Source organism: Lithobates pipiens, unplaced genomic scaffold, assembly GCF_037356315.1.
Source record: "Lithobates pipiens isolate NorthernLeopardFrog02 unplaced genomic scaffold, aLitPip1_a1.2 Scaffold_22, whole genome shotgun sequence".
NCBI lineage: Eukaryota > Metazoa > Chordata > Amphibia > Anura > Ranidae > Lithobates > Lithobates pipiens.
This window is the reverse complement of record NW_027507784.1, coordinates 193,147,347-193,174,928: the sequence shown is the minus strand read 5'-3', so window position 1 is coordinate 193,174,928 and position 27,582 is coordinate 193,147,347. Positions and strand designations below refer to the sequence as shown.

General features: G+C 43.7%; 1 protein-coding gene across 7 annotated transcripts in view; it reads left to right on the top strand.

Annotated features, from left to right (window-relative positions):
* The window catches only part of LOC143924449 (ubiquitin carboxyl-terminal hydrolase 22-A), a 221,187-nt gene that overhangs the window by 63,145 nt on the left and 130,460 nt on the right, over positions 1-27,582 (top strand). For all 7 annotated transcript variants that reach the window (XM_077448773.1, XM_077448771.1, XM_077448770.1 and 4 more), the window contains one exon: positions 1,599-1,712. In XM_077448773.1, the coding sequence (XP_077304899.1) occupies positions 1,599-1,712 (114 nt within the window). The remainder of the gene's footprint in view (positions 1-1,598; positions 1,713-27,582) is intronic.

Here is a 27,582-nt window from a genome sequence, read left to right as displayed (position 1 = left end):
GTAAATATGCTGGCGAGAGAGGACACAGGGAGAAAACTGGCTAGGGTGAGCACACTGCTGGATCATGGGACAGGTGAATGGCTGTTAAGTCAGCTGCTACAGTTTTAGTACTGTAGCTGCCGACTTTTAATTTTCACTTGAGTCTGGCGCTTCTCTTTTTAATTCCAAAGGACCATAAATGTCTAATTTCTAAACTGTACTTGCATATCATCCAGGGATTAGTTCACTAAGAGGCAAATACAGTATGACTTTTTGCCTTCAAATAAGCCATGCTTTTATCTCAAAATCTATTAATTCGCTAAACAAATCCTCTTTACTTAACAGATGCGTTAATAAGGTAGAGATTGAGTTTTTGTTTTTGCATTTTTTTTTTTTTTATATTCCCAGGCTAACATTGAACTAGATTACTTCTTCTTTTTTTTTTTTTTTTTTTTTCTGTGAATAAAGGCACAGTGAAATATACAAAACATTCTAGTGTGTCTTCATTCACAGCATGATCTGTCTAGTGTAGTGTTGCAAATTATTTGTATTCCTGATCTAAGGTCATAGTATTTCCACACAAATGCATTATTTTTAATATTAATTAATTTTTTTTTTTTTTTTTTAACTTTCTTGCCAGTGCAGAGTTCTTATTCCTAAAATATAGACTCCCTTTAACATGAGATGAATAACAAATGAGTTTTTTCTATTTTAAGGGAATTGACTTTGATTTACATCTTCTTCTCCCTTCTCCCTTCCTCCTTCATATCATGCAATATTTCCAAAACCCTCCATGATTGCATACGGTAACTGTTCGTGAAGTTGTATGCTGGGACATTGAAACTGAGAGACGTTTGTGCATAGGAAAGTAAAATCCCTTTTTAAAGTGTACTAGCCAGTTTTAACATTTTAATAGATTTTCCCTATCTACTGTGGCACTGACGGCAGTAACCAGGAAAAGTAAAGGGAAATCTTCCTGAAGGGAGACGGAAACTAAGCTAAAAGCTTGACCAAGGTTAAAGAAAAAATGGTTTGGTGGTAATGAAACTTATTTTTTTTTATTTGTTTTTCCAAACTGCCGTTGCTGTAATTTTTTTTATAAAGTCAGTGTTTGTATTCAATTCAACTGTCCATAAAGCGGACCCTTGCATTTCAATGCAAGGTCCACTTTAGCATAAGGTCACTGCAGCTTAAAAATTGCACTTTTAAAAACATTGTTCCAATACAGTTTTTCCAGCAATTGCATATGCTGTACAATTTGTTTGTTTATTATTATTTTTTGCTATATTTGTGTTCATTCATGAAACTTGAGTTGGCCATCCATCTTTAACAATCAATGGAGAACCTTTTGGCTATATTTCAGTGTAAGCAGAACAGGTAATTTTCCTGACAGATGTTGCCATGGTGCTTAATTTTTCAAGAATTGTCCCCTCTTCAGCACACTTTACTAAACCATACAAGGTTTGGTCTTCACTAAACCATAAAAGGTTTCTGGGCATCCTAGCATAGCCTGTTAATGTTCTCAATTACCTAATTTCATAAGCTTGATAGCGCACATTAAGCAGAACTTGACTTGTCTTTTGATGTCTTATTTCACCTTTTTGTATCCTTCTCTACAGCCATAGATTTGTTGTATGGGGGTATATACTGCTTTATGTGTCAAGATTACATATATGACAAAGACATGGAGCAAGTTGCCAAAGAAGAACAAAGAAAAGCATGGAAATTGCAAGGTACATTTTTTTTTTTTTTGTTCTGTTGAATTTCGCTACTTATAATTGGTACTAACAAACTATTTCAGTATACCATGTGTTTTGTTTTTTTTTTAGTTTTTTACATTTCAATATATCGGTTAACAAAGTTTAATCCAAACTTACAACCCATCACAGTTTATAAACCTGTTTGTTTTATTGCACCTTTTCATTATAAGGTTTAATGGGTTAGCATGAACAAACTTGGCACTTAAACATATATACTGTTGCATACAGTATAAATTACATTTTTGCTTGCACATTTGGGACAAACTTGTAAGCAAGTACACGTAGTGGACCTTTTCAACATATTTGAACGGCCAAATTCGTTCAGCACAGTGCCTACAGATGAAGGTGATAAAATTGCACCAATGAGATACAAAATTGGCATATTCATTCTCACAATCTAAATTCATGAAAATGCAAATTTGTTTTATGGAAAAAGTACATCCTTTTATATTTACCACAAGAGATGAGCTTAGGCATTCATCTTTTTATTTTTCCCTCTTTTCCAATGATGTGCAGCACCCTGTGCCTTAAAACAAAGAGGCGTTGACCCAACTCATTGGCACGAAAAAAAGTTTGCCTACTGATAAATTCAAGAGCTACACAAGCTCTCTTCCTCCAAACACACCAAAAAGCCTGGTAAAGTTCTTTTGGGGGTTTTTCCTCGCAGGACAGCCTATACAAGTAAATGAGCTGTGCTATGCGTGATGAACAGAAACGCTCCAAAACTGCATTATTTTAACAGCTAATGCAAATACTACTGGCCAGGAATACTAGTCCAGCAATCGGTTTTCCTGCACAGATTTAAACAGGAAAGCCTTGTTTCAAATCCACTTGAGGTTCTCATTTCTAAGTGAAGCCTTGATGAGGGTATCCTTTTGACCCAGTGTTGCTTGTCGTGTTGCCTGTCTTTTTAACATATCAGCCCTCAAAATTGTGGAGCCACATCGGAGGGGGGACCTGGCACACCGGCCAGGAATAAAGATGGTTGCGGATGCTTCCTGTCCCTTCTCCTCATCTGTTCTGATAACACGGGATCTTCCCTCTGGACTGCCATCAGGGGGACAACCAAAACACACCTCAAGAGTCCGGGCGTCCTTTGGGGGGGGCTACCCTGTCTCCCTGTCTTTCGCTATGCATTCAGAAGGCGCATGGCTGCCCTGTCTTTCTCTATGCATTCATTCTCAACATAAGTCGGCAGCTGCCGCTTACTTTTTTTTCTTTGCTGCCACCTATGGCTGCTTCCTGCATGTGCACTCCTTGTGTGGAGTGCTGCTTGTACTGTATTCTGGCACTCCAATATTTTAAATTTTTTTGGGGGGTGGTGGCAGCGGCAAACCCCCCCCCCCCCCCCCACTCTGTGGACACAAGCTGGGACTATGAAGACCTCCTTTACAAGTAGGAAGTAGGGTCTGCATGTATAAGTGAGGGGAAGGGCTGTTTGTGTACATGGGGGCCAGAGTTGTGTGGGGTGTGTACAAATGAGGGGAGGGGTGCTGCCTGCAAGACTGGGATGGCCAGTGGGTTGGCCCTGGGGAATATTTGTGGTCAGGCCTGAGGGGGGCTTAAAGCTGTGTAAAGGACCTAAACATTTCTGATGGCTGCCCTGTCCACCCTCTGTATAATTTGTATACAGTGGGGGGAAAAAAAAGACTAATATCAGCAATCGGCAAACATTTCATTGATCTGTGATATATTAAATCTGATTTACGAGGGCTTGTTTAAGGGCAGGGTTAGGGTTGGGTGGGGATACTGGTGGTGAGTAATTCTTAAGGCCTGGCTAGTGCCTCCCAAGACTTGAAATTTTGAACTCTGATCATATCAAATTATTTTGCACTCTTATCTTTTGGTCTGTTGCTTCCATATATGCTCATCACACCAATATCAAGCTGGCTCCCAAACGCCTCAGGATGGTTGTTTAAGCCTAGAAGTTTGGCAAGGGATTTAAAAAGATCACCAAATTTTATTTAAAATTTCAAAGCTGAAGCTCAGGACAAATAAAACTCCTCCTTGCAGTGGGGCTGCGCCTGCATGGCAAAGGTTAAAGTTTTTATGTCTAGGCCAGGGTCTCAACCAGAGTTCCTCCAGAGTTTGCTAGGGGTTCCTGGCAGTAAATTATTTCTACCACTCAAATGAGTAAGCACATACATCAATCTTTTTATCTCTGTGGGAAAAATGTTACTTACATTTGTGGGCATTGGGAAGAATTCCCGTTACAATCGCACTAATGTGCTGTGAACTGTAAATATAATGGCAAGAGTTCCCTTACCCAAAAAAAGATTCCTCCATGTTGGAGGATGAGAGAGGCTGGTCTAGAGGATCTGGAAAAGCACTTTTTATCCTACAGAACACAGGCAGAGAATCCATACACCATGGGTTATAGGCATGTACCCTCAGTTAATTGGATACCAACAAAGCTCTAGAGGACACCACCCTGGTTTGAGTCCTCAGTTTTATGCTAGTGTCTGAAATTGATGAACCTCTTCTCGTTAAGGGAGGAAAGCTCCCTTGGCTCATTTTTTTAAATTTTTTTGGCGGGATTTTTCAGTTAACTCCATACACTGTTTTTCTGTTGGCAATAGAAAACCGTAACGTGATCTGCTCAACATCTGTAAAAACCTTGGGACCCCCAAGCTGTAGGGATAGACTGTTCTGTCTCTTTGGGCACTGGATCTTGCATGGGTGCTCGCTTGGTGCAGCCCTTTGAATCTGCCTCAGGATTCTATACAGGTACAGGGCTGAGGGCCATTGCGATGGAAACCAGTCTATGGAGAACCCTTCACGAGTATGCCTACAATGATAGGCAGAGCCTGGACCTAATATACAGTCCAGCATTATGTACAGGCAAGACTGGTCATCTTGTATCTATTACCGTTACTGTAAAAAACAAGGCTGTTTGGAGTCCGTTTACCTTGCAGTGTAAACTTCAAACTTGGGGCTAAAACTCATTCTGAGCTTTGTCTTGGGTGGATTTTAAGTGTTACACCTTTGCTCGCTCTCTCGCTCTCTCCTTCTCCTTCTGAATATCCTTTTTTACTCTTGTTCCATAATCTCCTTAAGATCCTCTCTTATTCACTAATCAATGAAATGCCTCCTGATGTTCCTTTATATTTTTTGTGTTCTTGTTCTAATTTTATGGATCTCTTCAATTAAGGTATTAATTTCCCCCCACACCAATAGATGTAATAACATCTCTTATGTAAGCTTTGTGCGCCTCCCACAGGTTGGCACCTGAAACTTCACCCGTATCATTGGCTAAGAAATATAATTCTATTTCTCTCAACACTGTTATTGTTTCAATTATTCGGTTAATAACCTTAAAGTGTGGTGTGTAATTTAGTTAAAGCGGTTGTATACTCGCTGAATTTATTATTTATTTTTTATTTTTTTTGCTCACCTGCAAAGCAAAAGGCATAATGAGCTAGTATGCACCCTATACTAGCTCATTATAAAATACTTACCTTAGAACGAGGTCCCCGACATTTGTCCCAATCCAAGCCGAGGGAGCTGACATGTTCCCTCTGCGTTTCTTCCAGGTATCGCGGCTCCGGCACCGTGAGTGGCCGGAGCCGCGATACTGTCACTCCCGTGCATGCGCGCGGGAGATTTCTCTCCGGCAGGGTCCGGCGTCTGCCGGGGCTTCCATCCGAGAATCCCCTGTGCGCATGCAGTCAGCGGCGCATTGCGAGGGGAATATCTCCTAAACCGTACAGGTTTGGGAGATTTTTTTTTTTTTTTTACCTACAGGTAAGCCTTCTAGGCTTTCTTGTAGGTAAAAGTCCCAAATTCGACTATACAACCACTGTAAAATAAGTTTCTAAAAAAATAAATAACTATATCTATATGCAGTGGGATAAATATCTCTATGCAGTGGTAAATATAAATAACCAACTATATAGTTAGGGTGGAAAATATCCACTCTGAGAATAACAGACAGAGGTATGCTGTATATACTATTAGAGGAGAATGAGAAAAAATATATATATGTGTGTGTGTGTGTGTATGTATGTATGTATGTATGTATGTATGAATCTGGTAAATATCAGACGACTTGGATCAATAAATTTTTTTAAATCGGGGGTGTTTATAAGGAAAACATAAGAACTTTACAGCTCACAATTCAGACATAGGCTTTGTCATATATTTCAATTATCAAGGCAGGAAGTATAATCATACAGTACTCTCATCATCCAATATCATCTTGTAGTATGCATTCCAGGTATTTCCTCTAAAGGCAATCATTTATGCATCCGCACCATATTCACATTCTTATAGTATAAATTCTTTCCGTTCTCCACCCTTTCTAAGTGCCTCTCTTTCCTAGCTTTTACCTCCAGCAATCTCTCCATCACCAGATCTACAGGGGAGAGGCCGGGGGTATCCAGCCATGGTGCCCACAATTTGTCAAACTTTCCAGGGATGACCTCTATGTTGAAATATGTATTTTTCCAGCCTTATGGTGTCCCTCAATCCATTCCTTTAGTGATGGAGGTTCAGTCGCCTTCCAATGCCGAAGGATCAACTTGGGGACCAGTAAACCAGCCCTGGCTATGGCCTGTTTTGACATTGTCCTCCATGGGAATATCTAGTATCACCAGTATACAAGGTTTTTGTGGTTATGGTAGTCTGATAGACACCTATTGATGGTGGCCACAACCCCTGACCAGAACAAATGTAGTTTGGGGCACCTCCATTGCAGATGATCTCTCACGCACCTGGGGCAGTTGGAGTCCATCCTTACTCCCATCCTGAACAACCTGGCAGGCGTATGATATATAGCTGAGATAGCCGTTGGCTCACATTTAGTGAGCAAATTTGTACTGCCTGGAGTGCCACCTCCCACTGCTCATCCTCAAATGATTCCACATCTCTCTCCCATTTGCTCGCTGCCCCCTGGGGGAATTTTTCGAGGTATATATTGAGTATCATGGAATAGGTTCTAGATATGAAGCCCTTAAATTGGGACACCTCTGCCATGTATCGGAATATCGGGATCGGTGAGAGAGTCCACGGAGCCCCCCCGGATTGCGCCATCAGTGCATGATGCAGCTGCATAGAATAAAAGAACATTGAGTCCTGGAGGTGAAATTGCTCCTGAAAGGAAATCCGTTTTCCCGCGGCAAATATGTCACGTGTGTGACCCCCGTGCCTCCTCCACCGCGTCCCACAATCCATTGACTGTAGCTCCCCATAGTGTCCATTATTGCATATCGGGCTGTACCTGGTGAAGCCCTCTACTTTTAGCTGTCTAAATTTGTTCCATATTTTTGCATTAGAACGTATGTGGGAAAACCCAAGAGTTAGGGAGGACAAGGCCACCCGCTTAATTGGATTTTTATAGTTGCTCTAGCTTTATTCTTGTGGGTTTGTCTAGCCATATGAAGGTCCTAAAGATTGATTTAATTCTAAAGATCTTTAGAGGGAGCACCATTGGTGTGTTGTGCAAAATATATAGAAGTTGGGCCATAAAAAATGTTTTTAATTAGATCTATCCTCCCTACCAGGGACGTCTTTAAGGCTAGACCAAATTTTCGCTCTATCTCGGATTCTATTTAGTATCTGGGTCAGATTCAGGGAGATAAATTCACGTGGTTCTGCTGTGATCTGGACTCCTAGGTATTTGAAGCTGGTAGCTACCGGTACCTCTTGTATCGTCTGCCCTCTGCTGCTCGGATTTACACCCAGCAGCAGAAGTGAGGATTTGGTCCAATTGATTATCAGTCCTGAATAGGTCCCAAATTTTCCAATCGCTGCCATTGCTTCCGTCAGTCTGCTGTATCCCCCAGGAGTAGCATGGTGTCGTGGGCATATAGCATTAGCTTCTCCTGAATCTCTCCGTATTGAAAGCCATGTATTCCCTGTCATGCTCTAATCAAGGCTGCCATGGGCTCTGACTATGGCGAAGAGGAGCAGGGACAGTGGACATCCTTGTCGAGTGCCCCTATGCAGGGTAAATGGTGCAGAAATGTGTCATGCCTTCCTAATGATCGCTTGAGGTGAGCAATACAGCAGTTTCACCCATGACCTAAACGTTTGCCAAATCCAAACTTGCCCATGACAGCCCAGAGATACTCCCACTCTATGCTGTCAAAGGCCTTATGGGCATCCAGTGACAGCAGAGCCTCTCCCATATTATCCAACTGCGTCTGCATGTTGATCAATTTATTTTTATTTTTTACATTGTCTTCCTTTTTAAAAATAAATTTTAAGAACATTCGTTCGTTTTGATTTTCTAATCGTTAGTGGGGTCAAATCGACGTTCATTTTCAAACATTTGGAAATTGAAAATTCCTTTGACCTTTTAAGTTTTCTGACAGTGTATGTGATATTCGTTCAGAAATTACATTTTATTTTAAAAACAAGGGAAAAATTTCAAACCACATTCTTTCAGCGAATGTGCAAACAATTTTGTATGAATATTCTCTTCTGAAAATTGATCTGTGTGGCCAGCATAAGGCTGAGTACACACCTATGCAGTTTGCTTTTGATTTGCTTTTGATATTAATTTCATAATAGCCCTAGTTCAGACCACTTAATTCAATGCAGTCTTTCAAGCAGGACTCAATTTCAAGTCCTGAGCTACTAGCCAGGCTTCAAGGGTTAGTCGCCACCAGTTGCCCCACTCCTAATCACGCCCTCATAAATTTATTTCATGAAATGACTCGTAAATGTTTTATGCAGAATTAAGTTCAAAAATATTAACAACTTTATCTGTGCCCCGAAGAGGATTGCTGGCTGCCGGATGAGAGCACAGAGGAACCTCACTGGAACAGCTTTCATTTCAATAGCTGTGTTCCCACCGCTAGGTGTAACATTAAGCCCAACCCCCTGGCTGGTGAACTTTGATGCACATCACTCTTCCTGGGATTGGATGGGGGATCTGTCCTAGCAAAGTCCTAGGACCAGGGGGCAGGCTGTGTGTGACAGCAAGTGCGGGGAACACGCTACTATTGGAATGAAAGCCACTAGTGATATTCCTTGCGCTCTAATCCGGCCACCTGCTCGCCTGCCTCCCATACAACCCTCCGCTCCCAGGCAGCCATAGCTCACCAGCCTTCAAAATCCACTTGCAAAATGCGAGCAGCCGAGTGGAATTTTAGGGCTCTTTTAACAGGTACACAGTGTAGCCAGCAAACTTGCATTTCAGCAAGGATCAGTAGAGGATTGCACACATCTGTTTCCACCAGTTGTGGGCGATTTGGCTTCAAGCAGAGTTCTCAGAGAAGTAATTCAGCCATCTGCAAGGTTAAGGGCTTCCTGCCCATGTTTATTTGGTCACCAATCACAGCAACAGACAAGGATTCCCACGCAGGGGTAGAAAATGCAGGGGGTTATTTACTAAAGGAAAATCTACTTTGCACTGCAAGTGCACTTGAAATTAAAGTCACTGTAGATCTGAGGGGGACATGCAAGGGAAAAAAACAAACCGCATTTTGGCTTGCAATGATTGGATGATAAAATCAGCAGAGCTTCCCCTCATTTCAGATCTACCCCTTGGAAGTGCAGTCGTGCTAAATCTAAGTGCACTTTCAGTGCTTGCAGTGCAAAGTGGATTTGCCTTTCGTAAATAACCCCCATAGTCTCAAAGCAAAAGTCCATCAAACAAAATATAAACCTCCTGGCTAATAGACCTCATAAGTCTGCTTCAGTTCTGCAGGCATGTTCCCTCACAGTCTGCCTGCTTCTCTCTGAGCACCACCGCTGATTAAACTCAAAACTATACCCCAGGTGGAGAGCAAGGTGTGGCCAGTGCTTAACCCCTTGCTGCCTACAGATCTAGAGCTGCCACCCATTTACCTTTTTTAATTCCAAGATTCTGTGGCAGATATACAGTGCCTTGCAAAAGTATTCAACCCCTTGGCTTTTTACCTATTTTGTTACATTACAGCCTTTAGTTCAATGTTTTTTTTTAATCTGAATTATATGTGATGGATCAGAACACAATTCTAAGTTGGTAAAGAAAAATATATAATACATAACAATTTTTCTGAAAAAAAAAAAATGGCTTGCACGTATGTATTCACCCCCTATGCTGAAGCCCATAAAAAGCTGGTGCAACCAATTGCCTTCAGAAGTCACATAATTGGGGACATGATGTCCACCTGTGTGCAATCTAATGTCCAATGATCTGTCATTGCATATACTCCACCTTTTTGAAAGGCCCCATAGGCTGCAACTCTTAAGCAAGAGGCACCACTAACCAAAGACTGTCATGAAGACCAAGGAACTCTCCAAACAAGTACAGGACAATGTTGTTGAGAAGTACAAGTCAGGGTTAGGTTATTAAAAAAAAAAAAAAAAAAAAGTTCCAAATCTTTGATCCCTAGTAGCACCATCAAATGGAAAGAACATGGCACAACAGCAAACCTGCCAAGAGACAGCTGCATACCAAAACTCACTAACTGGGCAAGGAGGGCATTAATCAGAGAGGCAGCACAGAGACCTAAGGTAACCCTGGAGGAGCTGCAGAGTTCCATGGCATAGACTGGAGTAACTGTACATAGGCTGACAATAAGCCGTTCGCTCCATAGGGTTGGGCTTTATGGCAGAGTGGCTAGAAGAAAGCCATTACTTTCAGCAAAAAAAAAAAACAGAATGGCACGTTTTGAGTTTGCGAAAAGGCATATGGTAGACTCCCAACATGTATGGAGGAAGGTGCTCTGGTCTGATGAGACTAAAATTGAACTTTTTGGCCATCACAGAAAACGCTGTGTCTGGCGCAAACGCAACACAACACTTCACCCAAAGAACACCATCCCCACAGTGAAACATGGTGGTGACAGCATCATGTAATGGGGATATTTTTCAGCAGTCGGGACTGGGAAACTGGTCAGAGTTGAGGGAAAGATGGATGGTGCTAAATACAGGGATATTCTTTAGTAAAACCTGTACCACTCTGATTTGAGGCTAGGCCTCTAAGGTTCACCTTCCAGCAGGACAATGACCCCAAACACACTGCTAAAACACTTGAGTGGTTTAAGGGGGGGAAAATGTGTTGGAATGGCCTAGTCAAAGCCATGAACCCAATAAAATAGAAAACATTTTCTACAACTTGGAGTCCACCTGTGGTAAATTCAGTTGATTAACAGTGCATGCCAGAGCACAAAACGAGCCATGAAGCCCAAGGAATTTAATATTTTGTTGAGAACCCTTTACTTGCAATGCCTGAAGTCTGGAACCCATAAACATTACCGAAGACTGGATTTCCTCCTTTCTGATACTTTGACAGGCTTTAAAGAGGAAGTAAACCCTGATGGGTTTACTTCCTCTTTTTTTCCCTGCAAAGGTAAAGCATAATGGACTACTATGCATCGCATAGTAGCTCATTATGTGTCACTTACCTGACACAGGAGCCAGCGAAGTCGCCGCTGATCCCTGTAGTCCGCTGCATCCATGTTGCTGGTGGCGTCTCGCAGCTCCGACGAATCACAGCGGCGAAGCCGCGATGACGTCACTCCCGCGCATGCGCACGGGAGTCGCGTCTCGCAGCTCCGCCGCTGCCACTCGGCGAAGCCGCGATGACGTCACTCCCGCGCATGCGCACGGGAGTCGACAAATTTGGCAAATCCATTCATGGATTTGCCGCATTTAGTGCGCCTGCGCGCCGCTGTCTACGGCGCATGCGCCGTAGACAGCGGTGCCCATTTTCGGGCAAATATCTCCTAAACCATATAGGTTTAGGAGATATTGCTTGGACCTACAGGTAAGCCTTAATCTAGGCTTACCTGTAGGTCCAAGTTGTTTGGAAGGGTTTACTTCCTCTTTAACTGCAGCTGTTTTCAGTTCTTTGTGGGTCTTTCTGCCTTTAGTTTTACCTTCAGCAGGTGAAATGCATGCTCAATTGGTTTGAGATCTGGTGATTAACTCTGCCATTGCAGAATATTCCACTTCTTTTCCTTCAAAAGCTCCTGGGTTGCTTTTGCAGTGTGTGTTTTGGATCATTGTCCATCTGTAATGTGAAGCGCCGTCCAATCGGTTTTGCTGCATTTGGCTGAATCTGGGCTGACATATCGCTAAACACTGCAGAATTAATCTGGCTGCTTTATGTCTTCTGTCACATCATCAATAAACACCAATGACCCAGTGCCACTGGAAGCCATGCATGCCCATGCCATCACGCTGCCTCCACCATGTTTTACAGATGACGTGTTTTGGATCATGATCTGTTCCAAGCCCCCTCCACACTTTTTTTATTTATTTATTTTTTCCCCCATCCTTCTGTTACAGATTGGTCTTAGTTTAATCCTTCCAAAGAATGCTTTTCCAGAACTCTTGCTTTGCCTTAGACTTTGCCCAAAAAACAAAAAAAAGTCTGGCTTTGCTATTCTTCAGGCTTATGAATGGTTTGACTGGTTTGCACCTTGTGGTGAACCCTCTGTTTGCTCTTGTGAAGTCTTCTCTTGAGTGTAGAATTTGACAATGACACGCCCCCTGGATGTTGTGAATGGGTTTTTGTTTACCATAGAGAGGATCCTGCGATCTTCCACCACTGTTGTCTTCAGTGGACGTCCAGGCCTTTTTATGTTGCTGAGCTCACCAGTGCATTTTTCTTTCCTCCAGAATGTACAGAACTGTTGATTTGGCCACTTCCAGTGTTGCTGCTATCTGATAGATTTGTTTAGTTTTTTAAGCCTTACAATGGCCTGTTTCACTTACATGGACAGCGCCTTTGAACGCATGATGTAGGTTCACAGCAATAGATTCCAAATGCAAATACCACACTTAGAATTGACTCCAAATCTTTTACTTGCTTAACCACTTCAGCCCGGACCATTTTGCTGGTAAAAGACCAGACCACTTTTTGCGAATTCAGCACTGCGTCTCTTTAACTGACAATTGCGCAGTCTGCGACGTGGCTCCCAAACAAAATTGGCGTCCGTCCCGTCCCCCCCCCACAAATAGAGCTTTCTTTTGGTGGTATGTGATCATCATTTTTGCACTATAAACAAAAATAGAGTTACAATTTTGAAAAAAACGCATTCTTTTTTACTTTTTGTTATAATAAATATCCCCCAAAAACATATAAAAAAAACATTTTTTTTTCCCTCAGTTTAGGCCGATACGTATTCTTCTACATATTTTTGGTAAAAAAAAATCGCAATAAGCGATTGGTTTGCGCAAAAGTTATAGCGTTTACAAAATGGGGGATACTTTTATGGCATTTTTATTAATAATAATAATTATTTTTAATTTTTTTTACTAGTAATGGCAGCAATCAGCGTTCTTTTTTTTTTTTTTTTTTTTTTGTGACTGCGACATTATGGCGGACACTTCGGACATTTTTGACACATTTTTGGGACCATTGTCATTTATACAGCAATCGCTGCTATATAAATGCAGTGATTCCTGTGTAAATGACACTGGCAGTGAAGGGGTTAACCAGTGGGTGGCAGTGTAGGGGTTAAGTGTTCCTAGGGGTGGTGTGTTACTGTGGGGGGCTGGGCTTTCATTTAGTGAACACTGATCTCTGCTCCAATCACTTGGAGCAGAGATCAGCGTCACTAGTTGCTAGGCAGAACGGGGAAATGCTGTTTACAGCGGCATTTCTCCGTTCAGACGATTGTGGGTATGCCCGCAGCGATCGAGTCCGCGGGACCCCGACCGCACTCACGGGGGTCCCGACCGGAATGCGAGTGGCAGGGCGGCATTAAAGATTGGACGTACCTGTATGCCAATATGCCTACCCATGCCATTCTGCCGACATACATCTGCGTGCGCCGGTCGGAAACCGGTTAAAGTGGGAGTAAACCCACTGAAGGTTTTTTTTTTTTTTTGACCTGCAAAGTAAAAGGCATAATGAGCTAGTATGCACCGCATACTAGCTCATTATGAAATACTTACCTTAGAACGAGGCCCCGACCATCTGGCCCGATCCACGCCGAGGGAGCTGACATGTTCCCTCGGCGTGTCTTCCGGGTATCGCGGCTCCGGCGCTGGGAGTGGCTGGAGCCGCGATATCGTCACATGCGCGCAGGAGATTTCTTTCCGGCAGGGTCCGCCGTCTTCCGAACTTTCAGCCGAGAATCCCCTGTGCGTAGGGGGAATATCTCCTAAACCATACAGAGATATATATATATATATATATATATATATATATATATATATATATATATATATATATATATATATATATATAATATAATTTTTTTTTTTTTTTTTTTACCTGCAGGTAAGCCTTACTATGGGCTTACCTGTAGGTAAAAGTTTAGAAAATGACTATACAACCACTTTAACTGATGAAGAAATAACGGAGTAGCCCACACCTGACCATGAAACAGCTTTTGATTCAATTGTCCAATTACTTTTGGTCCCTTGAAAAAAGGGGGAGATGGCTATTAAGAGATGTACTTTCTAAACCCTTCCTCTAACTTGGATGTATATACCCTCAAATTAAACCTGAGTGTGCACTTTCAGCCTATATCCATTTTATCCAAAAGAGGGAAAGAGCAATGGGGGCAGGACTTTAAATGAAGTGCGAAATTACAATAAAATATAAATTGGTGAACAATTGGAAAATTTTAATCAGTTCATAAAGAGTATAACATATACATGATTATATCATTTACAATCAATAAGAGATGCTGGCAATACACAATGGAAATAAATTCATAAAAGGTATAACCTATACATGATTATATCCCTTATAATTGGTGCGAAGTACTAACAATACATCATAGCAACATATATGTTAAATATGAACATAATAAAATTCCACAGTCCACCAAATGGAGTTGATATAAGACCATAAAGCATAAAATGGTGCTTGCATGACGGGTAGCCTCAATATTCTGTGGACAATATTTAAATAGGGCAGCTGTAAAAGCTTGAATACAACTATGAAAGACACGACTTCAGTAGCTCTACGCGTTTCGTGGCTAACCGCCACTCATCAGGAGAAAGCGTGTACGGTAACTAAAATGAAAAAAGATATCATTATAATATAATAGTAATAGCAGGCATGACATAGAGGTGGGGTAATGAGCCAAACCCCACATAGAGTGCATGCTTACATATTAGGGTTCCAGCTATATCGGAAGCACCTCCCCCCGGGAGCTGAGATGGGCGGAGCCACGAAGGCAACCCACAGGGCGCCATCCAGGGCAGATGAACACCCACGAGACAAACGTGTGTGGGGAGTGAAAGTGACAAGTGAGGGAGATCGCCAAGAAATAGGCAAATTATAAGTGTATAGGATAGTGTTTGGTGGTGATGGAAAAGTGAAACCAGGACAAAAGCAGCCGTGAATGCAAGTGTAATTGTCAAAAAGGAGCGAGACGAACCTAATGCCTGTGAATAAGATGGAAAAAAGGGGGGAGAAAGAAATGTGGTCCCTGGGGAGATGAGTGAGAAAGGAACGGAGAATTATAGATAAGAATTACCCAGTGCGTTAAGTAAGCCAATGCCAGAATTGAGGACAGTACCGCTCCCCAGACAGGTATGACATCCGGTGACACGGGAGTCTCGGGAGTGAACGCCGCCAGGGTCACGCTTCTTGTAGGCGCCCCCACAAAAACAGCACACTAGAGGGAGGGGCGGAAGGCGCTGCCGCACGGGCATTAATACGCCCAGCCAGCCGGCACCAACGCCCCGCCCACATGTCGTGCGAGTATGGAAATCACATGAGGGCACACGCTGGCATCCAAAAGGACACGCACGCCCGACATGGACTGCATGATGCTGACACGCAGTGGCAGCCCATCCACTCCCAATAACGAGGGAAGAGGGGCCCCAAGGCACGTCACAGCTCCCGGACAGGAAGGACCCAACACGACAGCAGTGTTATCCATGGGCTCACTTCACGCACTGGGTAATTCTTATCTATAATTCTCCGTTCCTTTCTCACTCATCTTCCCACCGACCACATTTTTCTCCCCCCTTTTTTCATCTTTGCATTAGGTTTGTCTCGCTCCTTTTTGACAATTACACTTGCATTCATGGCTGCTTTTGTCCTGGTTTCACGTTTCCATCACCACCACCAATCACTATCCTGTACACTCTTATAATTTGCCTATTTCTTAGCGATCTCCCTCACTTATCACTTTCACTCCCCACACACGTTTGTCTCGTGGGTGTTCATCTGCCTTGGATGGCGCCCTGTGGGTTGCCTTCATGGCTCCGCCCATCTTGGCTCTCGGGGGGAGGTGCTTTCGATATAGCTGGTGGAGCCCGACGGTCAGTCACCATCAAGTGAACCCTAATATGTAAGCATGCACTCTGTGGGGTTTGGCTCATTACCCCACCTCTGTCATGCCTGCTATTACTATTATATTATAAGGATATCTTTTTTTCATTTTAGTTACCGTACACGCTTTCTCCTGATGAATGGCGGTTAGCCACGAAATGCATAGAGCTACTGAAGTCGTGTCTTTCATAGTTGTATTCAAGCTTTTACAGCTGCCCTATTTAACCACTTGCTTACTGGGCACTTAAACCCCCCTCAGTCCCAGACCAATTTTCAGCTTTCAGCGCTGATGCACTTTGACAATTGCGCGGGCATACAACACTGTACCCAAATGAAATTTTTATAATTTTTTTCCCACAAATAGAGCTTTCTTTTGGTGGTATTTAATCACAGCTGGGAGTTTTATTTTTTGCTAAACAAACAAAAAAAGATGTAAAAAAAAATAAAAAATCATGTTTAATAGTTTGTTATAAAATTTTGCAAACAGGTCATTTTTCTCCTTCATTGAAGTGCGCTGATGAGGCGGCACTGATAGGCTGCACTGGTGGGCACTGATAGGCGGCACTGATAGGCGGCACTGATAGGCGGCACGGATGGATGGCACTAAGGGGCACTGATAGGTGGCTCTGATAGGTGGCACTGATAGGCGGCACTGCTGGGCACTGAGCGGCACGGATATGTGGCACTGGGGTGCAGCACCTTTGTTGAGGCAGATTGTGGGCACTGCTGGGTGGCACTGACAGGGGGGACACATTTTTTATTAATGTGGCAAAGCAGGGGGCAGGTGGGCACTGGCAGGGCTGGCCGTGATCGGGACTGATGTCCCGATCACGGCCACCGGTGATCGGCTTTTTTTTTTCTCCTCGCGCTGTCAGCACGAGGAGGAATAATAGCCGATTACCGGCTCCGTTATGTCACATGATCAGCTGTCATTGGCTGACAGCTGATCACGTGATAAGGGGTCGGGATCGACCCCTTGCACGGATCGGTGATCAGGCAAGTCTCGTAGACTCGCCGATCACAGAACGCTCCGCGCGCGCCCCTCAGGGGGCGTGCAGGCCGCTCGTGCACGGGACTACGTCAATCAACGTAGTCCCGGCAAAGGAGATCCACGCTGTAGCCGTCATTCGGCTATAGCGCGGGTCTCAAGTGGTTAAATATTGTTATACTCTTTATGAACTTATTAAAATTTCCCTATTGTTCACCAATTTATATTTTATTGTAATTTCACACTTCATTTAAAGTCCCACCCCCGTTGCTCTTTCCCTCTTTAGACTATTATAGGGATGGAAATACCTTACCAGGTCATGTTTTCATGTTAAGTCCCAAGGGATGGAAATAGGGGACCTTACCAGGTCACATTTCACTTAAAGTCCCTTAATCCTTCGCTGATATAATATATCCATTTTATGTACCTATAATTTGAATATGTTTTGGTAAATACCTGGAAAAAAAAAACTATTTGTGCCTGTGTCCAAATATATGGGCCTAACTGTATGTGTACTGTTGGCGTGAGGGTGTTAAAATCCCTCAACAAATTCCTAAGTTTCACATGTAATCCGCGAGGTCAATAATTGCTGCATTAAAACGAGGGGAGTACATGGTATGCGTAGAACTCCAAATTGTGTATCTGCAGGTTTCTAATTGCCCACCTCAGCGCTTTCTGTGCTTTGCAGTGTGAAATAATTTCCAGTTTGTTGCACTGCCCTTTGGCCTATCCTCTGCTCCAAAAGTGTTCACAAAGGTCTTGGCACCTCTACTAGCCCTTCTCAGAACTCAGGCCATCCAAATCACTGGCTATTAGATTACCTTCTGAATCGCTCATTTCCTACAACTATCAAAAATATGTCCACAGGGCAATTCAGAAGCTGCAGGCCTTCAGCTGGGTGATCAATCTCAACAAACCTGCATTCAACCTTCCCTTTGCTTGGAATACTTGGATTTGTTCCAAGCAAAATTCTTTCTCCTAGGAAGGAAGTTTCTATCTCTAAGGCCGCGTACACACGCGGGGACTGTTCGCCCAACTTTGTTCGTCAAACAGTTTGAGCGGACAGTCCGCTCAAAATTAGCATGGACGGACTTGGCCACACACGACGAACGAACAGTCCGCTGAAACTTGCGCGATGACGTGAACGGCACGTACGACGGGACTAGAAATTCGACGTCCTATACACTGCAATGCAACCTTCGCCGTGTAAATCCTTTCTGAGCATGCGCGGAACTTAGTTTGACGAACAAGCCTACACACGGGCGGACTGTCCGCTCAAACCAAGTTTCAGTGGACAGTTTTACGGAATTTCTGAAAAACTTTGTTCGTCAGACTGTCCGCTGAAACTGTCCGCTGAAGCCCACACACGAGCGGACTGTCCGCCGAAACACTGTTCAGCGGACAAAGTTGAGCGAACAGTCCCCGCGTGTGTACGCGGCCTAAGACCTCATGGTGGTCTGAAAAAACTTTGGGTTGCCTCAGAACAGGAATGGAGGGGAAATCTTCCAATGGGTTTTAGTGAATCTGATAAGCGGGGGGGGGGGTCGTAGAGTAGAGATGACTGGCTGTAACCCTCCCGTACTATCCAAAATGGCGGACGGGGTTGCCTTTTAGCCTATACCTTAAGGCCTCGTGCACACTGGATGTTTCTAAATTCTCCTGCTTAGACTTGTTTACACACATTTAAGGGCATCAACTGTTTTCCTGCCATAACTGCTGCTCCTGGACGCGCTGGCAGTGTTTTTTTTTTTTCCCTTGCCTCTAAACTCACTTGCCACTAAATGCTGCTAAAAGCCTTTGTGTGCATGGACACATAGGCTAACATGCACGGGGAGTTTAGAGGCAGGAAAGAAAAATGCCACACTTCCCATCAATTTGATCCACTGATTATTCGAAAAATTAACTTTCGCAGAATCTTCTTTTTCTAAGGATTTTTGTTTGACATTCTACCAATTTATGGCCAGCTTAAAGAGGAGGGCCGTTTAAAAAAAAAAAAAAAAAAAATTAAAAGTCAGCAGCTGCAAACACTGCAGCTGCTGACTTAATAAGCACACTTACCTGTCCAGGGCGCCCGCAATGTCGGCCGACCCATCCCTCGGCTCTCGGGTCCCGGCGCCGCCATTCCTTCTAAGGGAAACGGGCAGTGGAGCCTTACGGCTTCACTGCCCGTTTCCTACTGCGCATGCGCGAGTCGCACAGCGCTTTGTGAATGGGACGCGCTGTGTTCTGGAACACAGTTCTCAGAACACTGCGCGACCCATTACCCAGAAGACAACGCGACGAGGAGAGAAGAAAGAAGATCTCCGCGGAGGAGGAAGAGGAAGATTAGGATTATGTGCCTAGCAACAGGCATTTCTGGTAAGTGGCCCACCACTTTAAGGCTGCCTCCTGTTCTTTGGTTTATATCTCTTGCTTGGGAATGTCCTGTAGTGTGTGAATGCCTGTGCCCCTGTACTTTACAGTAGAGATTGGTCATCTTGACTTTCTTGTAAATTGCATATCTTGGCGTATAGGACACGGGACACCCTCCCTTCCATTCTTTGGTTTTTCTTTGCACTCCAATGGCCTAATGCCCTCCTGTGTCATCCAGTCCAATGCAGGGCTGTAGACTCTGAATTAAACTTTGATAATGTAGAGGAACAGTCCATTGATGGAGCTTGGGTGAGCACCTTGTGTCCGGGGTGCAAAGGTATTAGGCAAGTTCAATGCTTCAACCATTCCCTAGACAGAAACCCTTGCAGTACTGGCACAGTACCACTGCCGGAAAAAGGAGTTTGTTTTACTGCCGTTAGGCTTTACCCACTGCTTTTTGTTGTTGACATAGATTTTGCACAAGTGTTAACGTACCATGTGGGGAATACCACAAATAGACTTGCTTAGAATAAAAAATAAGTAGTAATTGTGAATGATGGCTAATTTTAGTACATATAATGTACATCAAACAAATAAAATATTGGACAAGTGAAACAAAGAAAGTAATAGAAGTCCAATGTGCACAGCTGAAATGGTGCAATCCAAGCAAGATTGTCTCGATCCATTAATTGGAAGATGTGACCCAAGAAATTAGTGTCTAAAAGTTTTTACAAAATAAATAGAAGACCTCCACTGTGAAACAAAAGCCGGTACCCGGCCAATCCACTGTGATGGCACCTAATGTGTGTACAAGCCCCTCGCCTTACTGCCCTAAGGTTACAGCATGAATTAATCACAGGCAGCGGTCTTCAGAGGCACCCTCTTGATTTGTAAATGAATCTTCCTTCTGCTAATATGCTCGATATGCAGGAGTTAAAAATAGGGTAAATATGACAAACAGCAACTATCCACGAGCGCCAAACTAGTTTACTTGCATCCAATCCTGGTATTGCCTGTTGCTCCAATCCCAACTTGTATTGTCACATGTATAGAGATTGGAGCAATAAGCAATACCAGGATTGGACGGGAGTAAACTAGCTCGGCGCTTGTGGATTGTTGCGGTTTGTCACATTCTAAAAAAGTGATCGTATCTGTTTGCTGTAATAAATCTTTTTTAAAACAGGATTACGCTATGGGCACCTTTCTGTCCTATTTTTAACTCTCGCATATAAAGCATATTTGTGAAGGAAGACTCATTTCAAGAGGGATCCTCTGAAGACCGCTGTTGTGTGTTCCCAATTGGTTTCTTGGTGACTATGGTCCCAGCTGCCTTGAGATCATTGACCGATTCTCCAGTGTAATTCTGGGCTAATGCCTCCCCGTTCTCATGATCATTGAAACGCCACAAAGTGACCTCTTGCATGGAGCCCCAGACTGTGAATAATCGCACCATCGCCCTCTCACCAAGCTGCTTGACTATGGTCATGTGGCCCATTCCAGCCTTGTGTAGGTCTACAATCTTGTCCCTGACATCCTTGGACATTTGGTCTTGGCCATGGTGGAGAGACTGGAATTTTGATTGCTTCTGTGGACAGGTGTCTTTTAAATACAGGTAACAAGCTGAGATTAGGAGCACTCCCTTTTAGAGTGCTTCTAATCTCAGCTCGTTACCTGTATAGAAGACACCTGGGAGCCAGACATCTTGTTTATTGATAGGGCGGCACAATGGTGTAGTGGATAGCACTTTCGCCTAGCAGCAGAAGGATCCACCTGCCTGGAGTTTGCAGGTTCTCCCTGTGCCTGCGTAGGTTTCCTCCAGGTACTCCGGTTTCCTCCCACACTCCAAAGACATGTTGGTAGGTTAATTGGATTGGATCCTGTCTAAATTGGTCCTAGTATGAATGTGAGGAATCTTGGATTGTAAACTCCTTGCGGGTATTGGACTGATTGTACAATGTATATGTAAAGTGCTGCGTAAATTGACAGTGCTATATAAGTACCTGAAATAGGGGATCAATGCTTATTTCACTCGTTTTAAAATGCAAATGAATTTATAACTTTTACAATGCGTTGTTTTTGGATATTTTTGTTCTGTCTCTCACTGTTTAAAATGAACCTACTATTGAAATTAGACTGATCATTTCTTTGCCAGTAGGCAAACGTACAAAATCGCCAGGGGATCAAATACTCCACCCCCCCCCCCCCCCCACACTGTAACTGAGCCCCATCTCGATCCAGTGATGTTGCACAAGTCTTGGCTGTCTGGGACTACCCCCCCCCCCCAATTAACTGAGACCGCAGCAAAGCGCCATTGGCTCCCACTGCTGTCAGTCAGTGAGCCGGGGGGGGGGGGGGGGGGTGGGAGACAGGCTCCAAATGGCTCAAGTGCCCCCATAACAAGCTGCTTGGTGTGGGGGCACTCGACGGGAGGAAGGGGGCCAGGAGCGCCGAAGAGGGTCCAGAGAAGAGAAGGATCTGGGCTGCTCTGTGAAAAACCACTGCACAGAGCAGGTAAGTATAACATGTTTGTTATTTATAAAAATAACAAAACAAAAAAAAAACTTTTGTATCACTTTTTTTATGGATGAACATTAGTTTTACTAAACAATGTATCTTGGCATAAAAGAGAACTGTTTAAAGTAGCATGGCATGCATATTTGAGGGCGTCAGACTTTTGTATAGGTCAGGGTAATGTTTTAACTACTCCCTATGAGCAGCTTAGTGCATGAAGAGTATTCAAGCTACTACAGGTCTGTGAATGTAAAGTGTGGAAGAAGGGAATCTTCAAGTGGTCAGAGGATGGTTTTGGGCATAGTTGAATAGGGCTTGGGTGCCAAAAAATGGGCGTCTTTTGTCTGGGTAAATTTTAAGTCTTTAGCAGTAAGAGGAAAAGTATGTATTAGGTACACAGGAATGGTAGAGGGTAAGGTTAGAGTTTGGGGTGCTTGTTAAATAAGGGAATGGGGGGGGGGGGTGTCCAGGAAAAGCCACTGAGGGATTCTTTTGTGTGTGGAGTTGGAGTAGGTAGAAAGTTTTCAGGCCCTATAAATGGGTGTGAGAAGTGACCCCTTATGGAGAGGTGAGGGTCTTCAAGTAGAAGATGCTGAATTTGGCACAGAGCTCATTTGTGTATTTGTCAGTTTGAATATTGTTCACCATGTCCATTTACTAAAGTGTAAAGGTAAAATTTAATTTTGGAAAGACCGGGGGAAGGTTATAATCCGTATTTTTTTTTTTTTTTTGTTTTTTCTTGTTTTTGAGTCTCAATGGGAAGATTCCCTTCACTTCACAGCCAGAACAGGAAGTGTGAGGGAATCTCAGGCTACTTAAAGTGGAAGTAAACTCCCCTATCGTTTTCAGCCAAGGAAGCTGCCATCTTTGCCTCTGTTTAATCTTCAACTGCTATGGTGCGGCACATGTGATTCATTATGACACCAGCCATTGGATGGTTTGATAGTTTGGCTGAGAGCACAGCCAATGTGCAGTTAGCATTCCCGGCATGCCTTTTTTTTTTTTTAACTGTTTAAATCGATGGGTTTACTTCCACTTTAAGACTTAAAAACAAAAAAAAAACTGAATTGAATTATCGTACATCATAGGACACAGAGCCTTAAGTATTTACTTAGTGGGTTAAAGCTACCTTAAGGTGTTGACTCTTGCACACCAAATACAGGAAGTTGGCTCCCCTATATAACCCCTCCTCCTTCCAGGAGCACCTCAGTTTTTTTCGCCAGTGTCTAAAGGTGTTGGCATGCGTGAAGATGTGCTCTGTGGAGCTCCAGGATGCTGTATTTAAAAAGCTTCCACAACCGGATCCATCCCGTCACTGCGGCTCCATGTTACCCAGGCCTTGCATAGAAGAACGAGGTTTTGTCTGTAACGCTCCTCTTTGAGGGCTGGACCCTAGGAACCAGGACTTTCTTTTAGGTCTTGCTACATTATCTAAAGCTGTCCTGAGGGGTGCTATACATGGTCCAAAGGAGTGTACCCCTATTAAAAGGACCCCAGTCTTTGAAGGTTTAACCACGTTGCCCGCAGTGATGGGTGGAGTTTGGATCTGTCCGTTTACAGCAGTAACCTGCAGCAAGGAAAAGGTAAGAGGAAAGCATTGAAAGAAAGGTCATAGGTGGACTTTGCAGTTCCTATTATATTGTAAAATGCCTTAAACTCCTCTAGAAGGAGTAATAGTGTATAGACCCTGTTTAAATCTGTGCTAATACAGTGTGTCTCAGCAGCTGGCGGGGGGGTCTCCTCTCCCCCTAAATGGGGAAACTCAGTGGATAGAGATGCATGTTTACAAGCATAAATCTGAAAAGCTGATAAGGCTTTGTAAATCCCCCCCCCCCTCTGAGGTGACTCTTGCTAAAGCACAGGAAAGGGCGGGGCGCATAAACAATCAGGCTCACACCTTAAAAAGCTTAAAGCTGATACTCTGGGACACAGACAGTGTTTATCAGAGCAGCTGAAGCAAGGCTGCCACAGAACACAAACGCTGGTGCACGTGAGGGGTTTACACAGGCATTTGCAGTACAGGAAAAAACTTTTATTGTTTAGCATTAGATCATTCTATGCACTGTTTTTTTTTTTTTTTCCTGCTATTGTTCAAATAAATAGAACAGTTCTTAGAGTACCTTTTTGCTTTTTGAGCTTTGCACTATGGCCTCAAGGCTTTCTACTAAGGCACCAAAACCACCCCCAGGTGCTGTCAACTCCAGCCTCTACATTATCATCCTCTCCGGAGATGCCTGACATGGCAAACCAGGGTGAGTCATTGCAAGCAATTGGTGGTGCAACTGCTTCTCACATTTCAGCCTCTGTGTAAGTGATTGAAGATGCATTTTCCTCTGCCCTGCAGGGTTTAGAAGGAAGATTAGCGGCTTTGATCGCATCTTCTATTAAATGGGTTAAGAAGCGTGCTAGTTCCCTCTCTCCCACTCAAAACCCCTTAACGGGGGGGACAGGATGAGGTATTGCCCTCAAACGATCGGGAAAAACAAACTGATTACTCCTCTGTGGCGGAAACGGTTAAAGTTTCAGCTTCACAATCTGAGGTACAAATCCTTAGACATGGTTCGCTCCACTTTCATGCTACCTCTAACAGAGTCAGCTGAAAGTCTTGTTTCTTCTTTGGGTTCCTTGAAACCTTCACAACCAGTACATGCGTTTCCATTCCACACATTACTAGAGAAGCTTATTTATACCGAATAGGATCATCCGGATAAGCATTTTCTCCCTCCGAAGAGATTCTCAGTTCTCTATCCTATGGAGGAAAAATTCACCAAAAAATGGAAAGTTCAGCAGTAGATGCTGCGATTTCCAGTGTGAATAAAAGTTTAACTTGTCCAGTGGACAATGCACAAATGCTAAAGGACCCAACAGATAAAAAGTTGGAATTCCTGTTAAACTTATTTTTTTTATTTATTTATTTTTAGCAGGTACTATTGCTCAGGCTGCAATTGCAGCTATAGGAATCTGTCAGTCCTTAAAAGACCAGTTCACAGAGGCCCTCAATGAGCTCACTGCACAACAGGCCAGTGAGCTGGCCGATTTACCAAAAGTATTAGGTTTTGCCATAGATGCTATAAAGGATTCTATTCACCAGGCGTCTCGCCTTGCACTTGTGCTAGTACACATGCATAGGACCCTTTGGCTAAAGGGTTTGTCTGCCGAAGCACCCTGCAAAAAACCTGCCTAGTTTCCCATTTCATGGGGAGCGACTATTTGGGCGATGATTTGCATAAATACATCCAGACAATTTCCAGTGGAAAAAGTACTTTTGCCAGTCAAAGTATAAACGTCCTTCATTTAAACAGACTTTCTCTCCTGCGCCAAGCGTATCTGCCTCTAGGCAGTGGCAACGGCTTCCACTGTCAGATTCCAGAGGAAAATTGCAGGCTCAAAGGAAGACCTGGAGTCGCAAGACTACAAAGCAGAATACTAAGACCTCTTCATGAAGAGGAGCCTCCCATCACCAAGGTGGGGGGGAAGACTTCTGAATTTCTCAGAAGTCAGGCAGAGGTAAACTCAGGACAGATGGGCTCTCTCCACAGTGACTCTGGGATACAAACTAGAGTTTCGGGAGTTTCCACCATCTCACTTTCTGAGATCAAACGTTCCCAAGGATCTAGGGAAAAGACAGTCCCTGTTTCAAGCATTAGACAGATTGACTCAAGGGGTGATCGTACAGATCCCCCCCCCAGAAAAATAAGGCTTAGTTTTTGATTCAAACCTGTTTACTGTACCAAAACCCAATGGAGATGTCGGGCCCATTCTAGATCTAAAATATCTAAATCGGTTCCTAAAAATTGCTAATTTTGAATGGAGTCAATCAGGTCAATGGTCTCCATCCTACAAGGCAGAGAACTTCTGGCGTCCATCGACATCAGGGATGCATATCCCTATATTTTCCGCTCACCAAAGGTTTCTGCGATTCGAAGTGGAACAACGGAGTTTCAGTTTGCGGCCTTTATCCTTTGGGCTAGCCACAGCACCACAGGTATTAACAAAAATACTGGCCCCACCTCTAGCCAGGTAGAGGGCACAGGGCATAAGTGTTGGCGTACCTAGACGATCTATTGTTAATAGACCAGTCAGTGACTCGCTTAAGGGAAAGCGTACACATTACAACCAGTTACCTGGAAAGTCTCAGTTGGATCATCAACCTAGAGAAGTCTTCCTTGAAACCAGTAAGAACTGGTACTAAAGGAGACTGTCCAGGGACAGTGGTCAAAACTTTATGCCCATCAACATCTTAGAGATTCAGGCAGTGTATCTGGCTCTGAAAACCTGGACCTTCAGGTTAAAGAATTGTCTAGTCTGGATTCAATCCGACAATGCCATGGCTGTGGCCTATATCGATCGCCAAGGGGGCACCAAGAGTCTCTCGGCTCAGAGAGGTGAACCATATACTAACGTGGACAGAAAGGAATGTCCCATCCCTATTGGCAGTTTTCATTCCGGGAGTAGAAAATTGGCAAGCTGACTATCTAAGTTGCCAGCAGTTATTCCCAGGGGAATGGTTTCTTCACCCCAAAGTGTTTTGGGCTGTTTGCCAAAGATGGGGGACTCCAGACATAGATCTTCTAGTGTCCAGATTCAACAAGAAGTTGGTCAACTTTTGTGTCCAGAACAAGTGATCCACTCGCATACGGAACAGATGCGCTGGTAACTCCGTGGGATCAGTTTTCACTGATCTACGTTTTTCCCCCGATTCAGTTGCTGCCTCAACTACTTTGCAGCATCAAGCTGGAAAGAAAGTCTGCAATTCTGGTAGCACCAGCATGGCCAAAAGAAGGTCATGGTACGCAGAGATTGTAAAGATGGCAGTGGCGGGTCGTTGGCCTCTCCCACTATTGCCAGACCTGCTATAGTAGGGGCCGATATTCCATCCTACTTTACGAACGTTAAATTTAACGGCTTGGCTATTGAAACCCACATTCTGAAGAAGCATGGGCTTTCCAGGTCTGTTATCTCAACTTTAATCAATGCAAGGAAAGCTTACGTTTCCTGGTGTGAATCCAAGGAATGGCATCCTTGCCTTTCTACAATTGGACGTAGAGCTCAAGTTGGCCCTAAGTACTATTAAGGGCCAAGTCTCTGCCTTATCGGTTTTATTTCAAAGACCGCTTGCTATGCATTCTTTAGTCCAGGGTTTTATGCAAGGGTTGACGCGGATTAATCCCCCAGTTAAATCACCTTTTAACCCCTTGGGACTTGAATTTAGTTTTGTTAGTGTTACCACAACTGCCATTCGAACCATTACAGCATGTCCCCTTAGTCCTTCTGACTAGGAAGCTGATATTTTTGGTTGCTATATCCTCAGCAAGGAGGGTTTCAGAATTGGCTGCTCTTTCTTATAAAGAGCCATGTGACAGACATAGCCGGGACAGAGGCTTTTTGAGGGGGACTGAATGCGAGCCTCTTGCCCACCGATTAGGGGCCCTGGCATTTGGGGGAACGGTGCTCCTTTGTGAGCTGTATGCCCGAGGACCACTAATATCAAATCCAGCCACCTGTCTGTTTTGTATAATGTAAATGAGTCTAGTCTGGCTTGACACAGATTCAAGAGTATTTCACCTATTGTTTTGTTTGTGCTAATTAACCCTGCAATTGAATGACTGAGTCCAGTGTTGATTTAGATAATTAGCTCATGCTAATTAGGTCAGGTTTTAGTCATCCTGCTGTATATATTTGGGTAAGATCTCAAATAAAGGGCTATTTGTGATGTAGTCCAAGACTGGTGTTGTCTAGTTCGTGGGGCGTTCCTATAGCCAGATCCATTGGCGTTGTGTTCCAGGACTTAGGAAGCAGTATACTGACAGAAA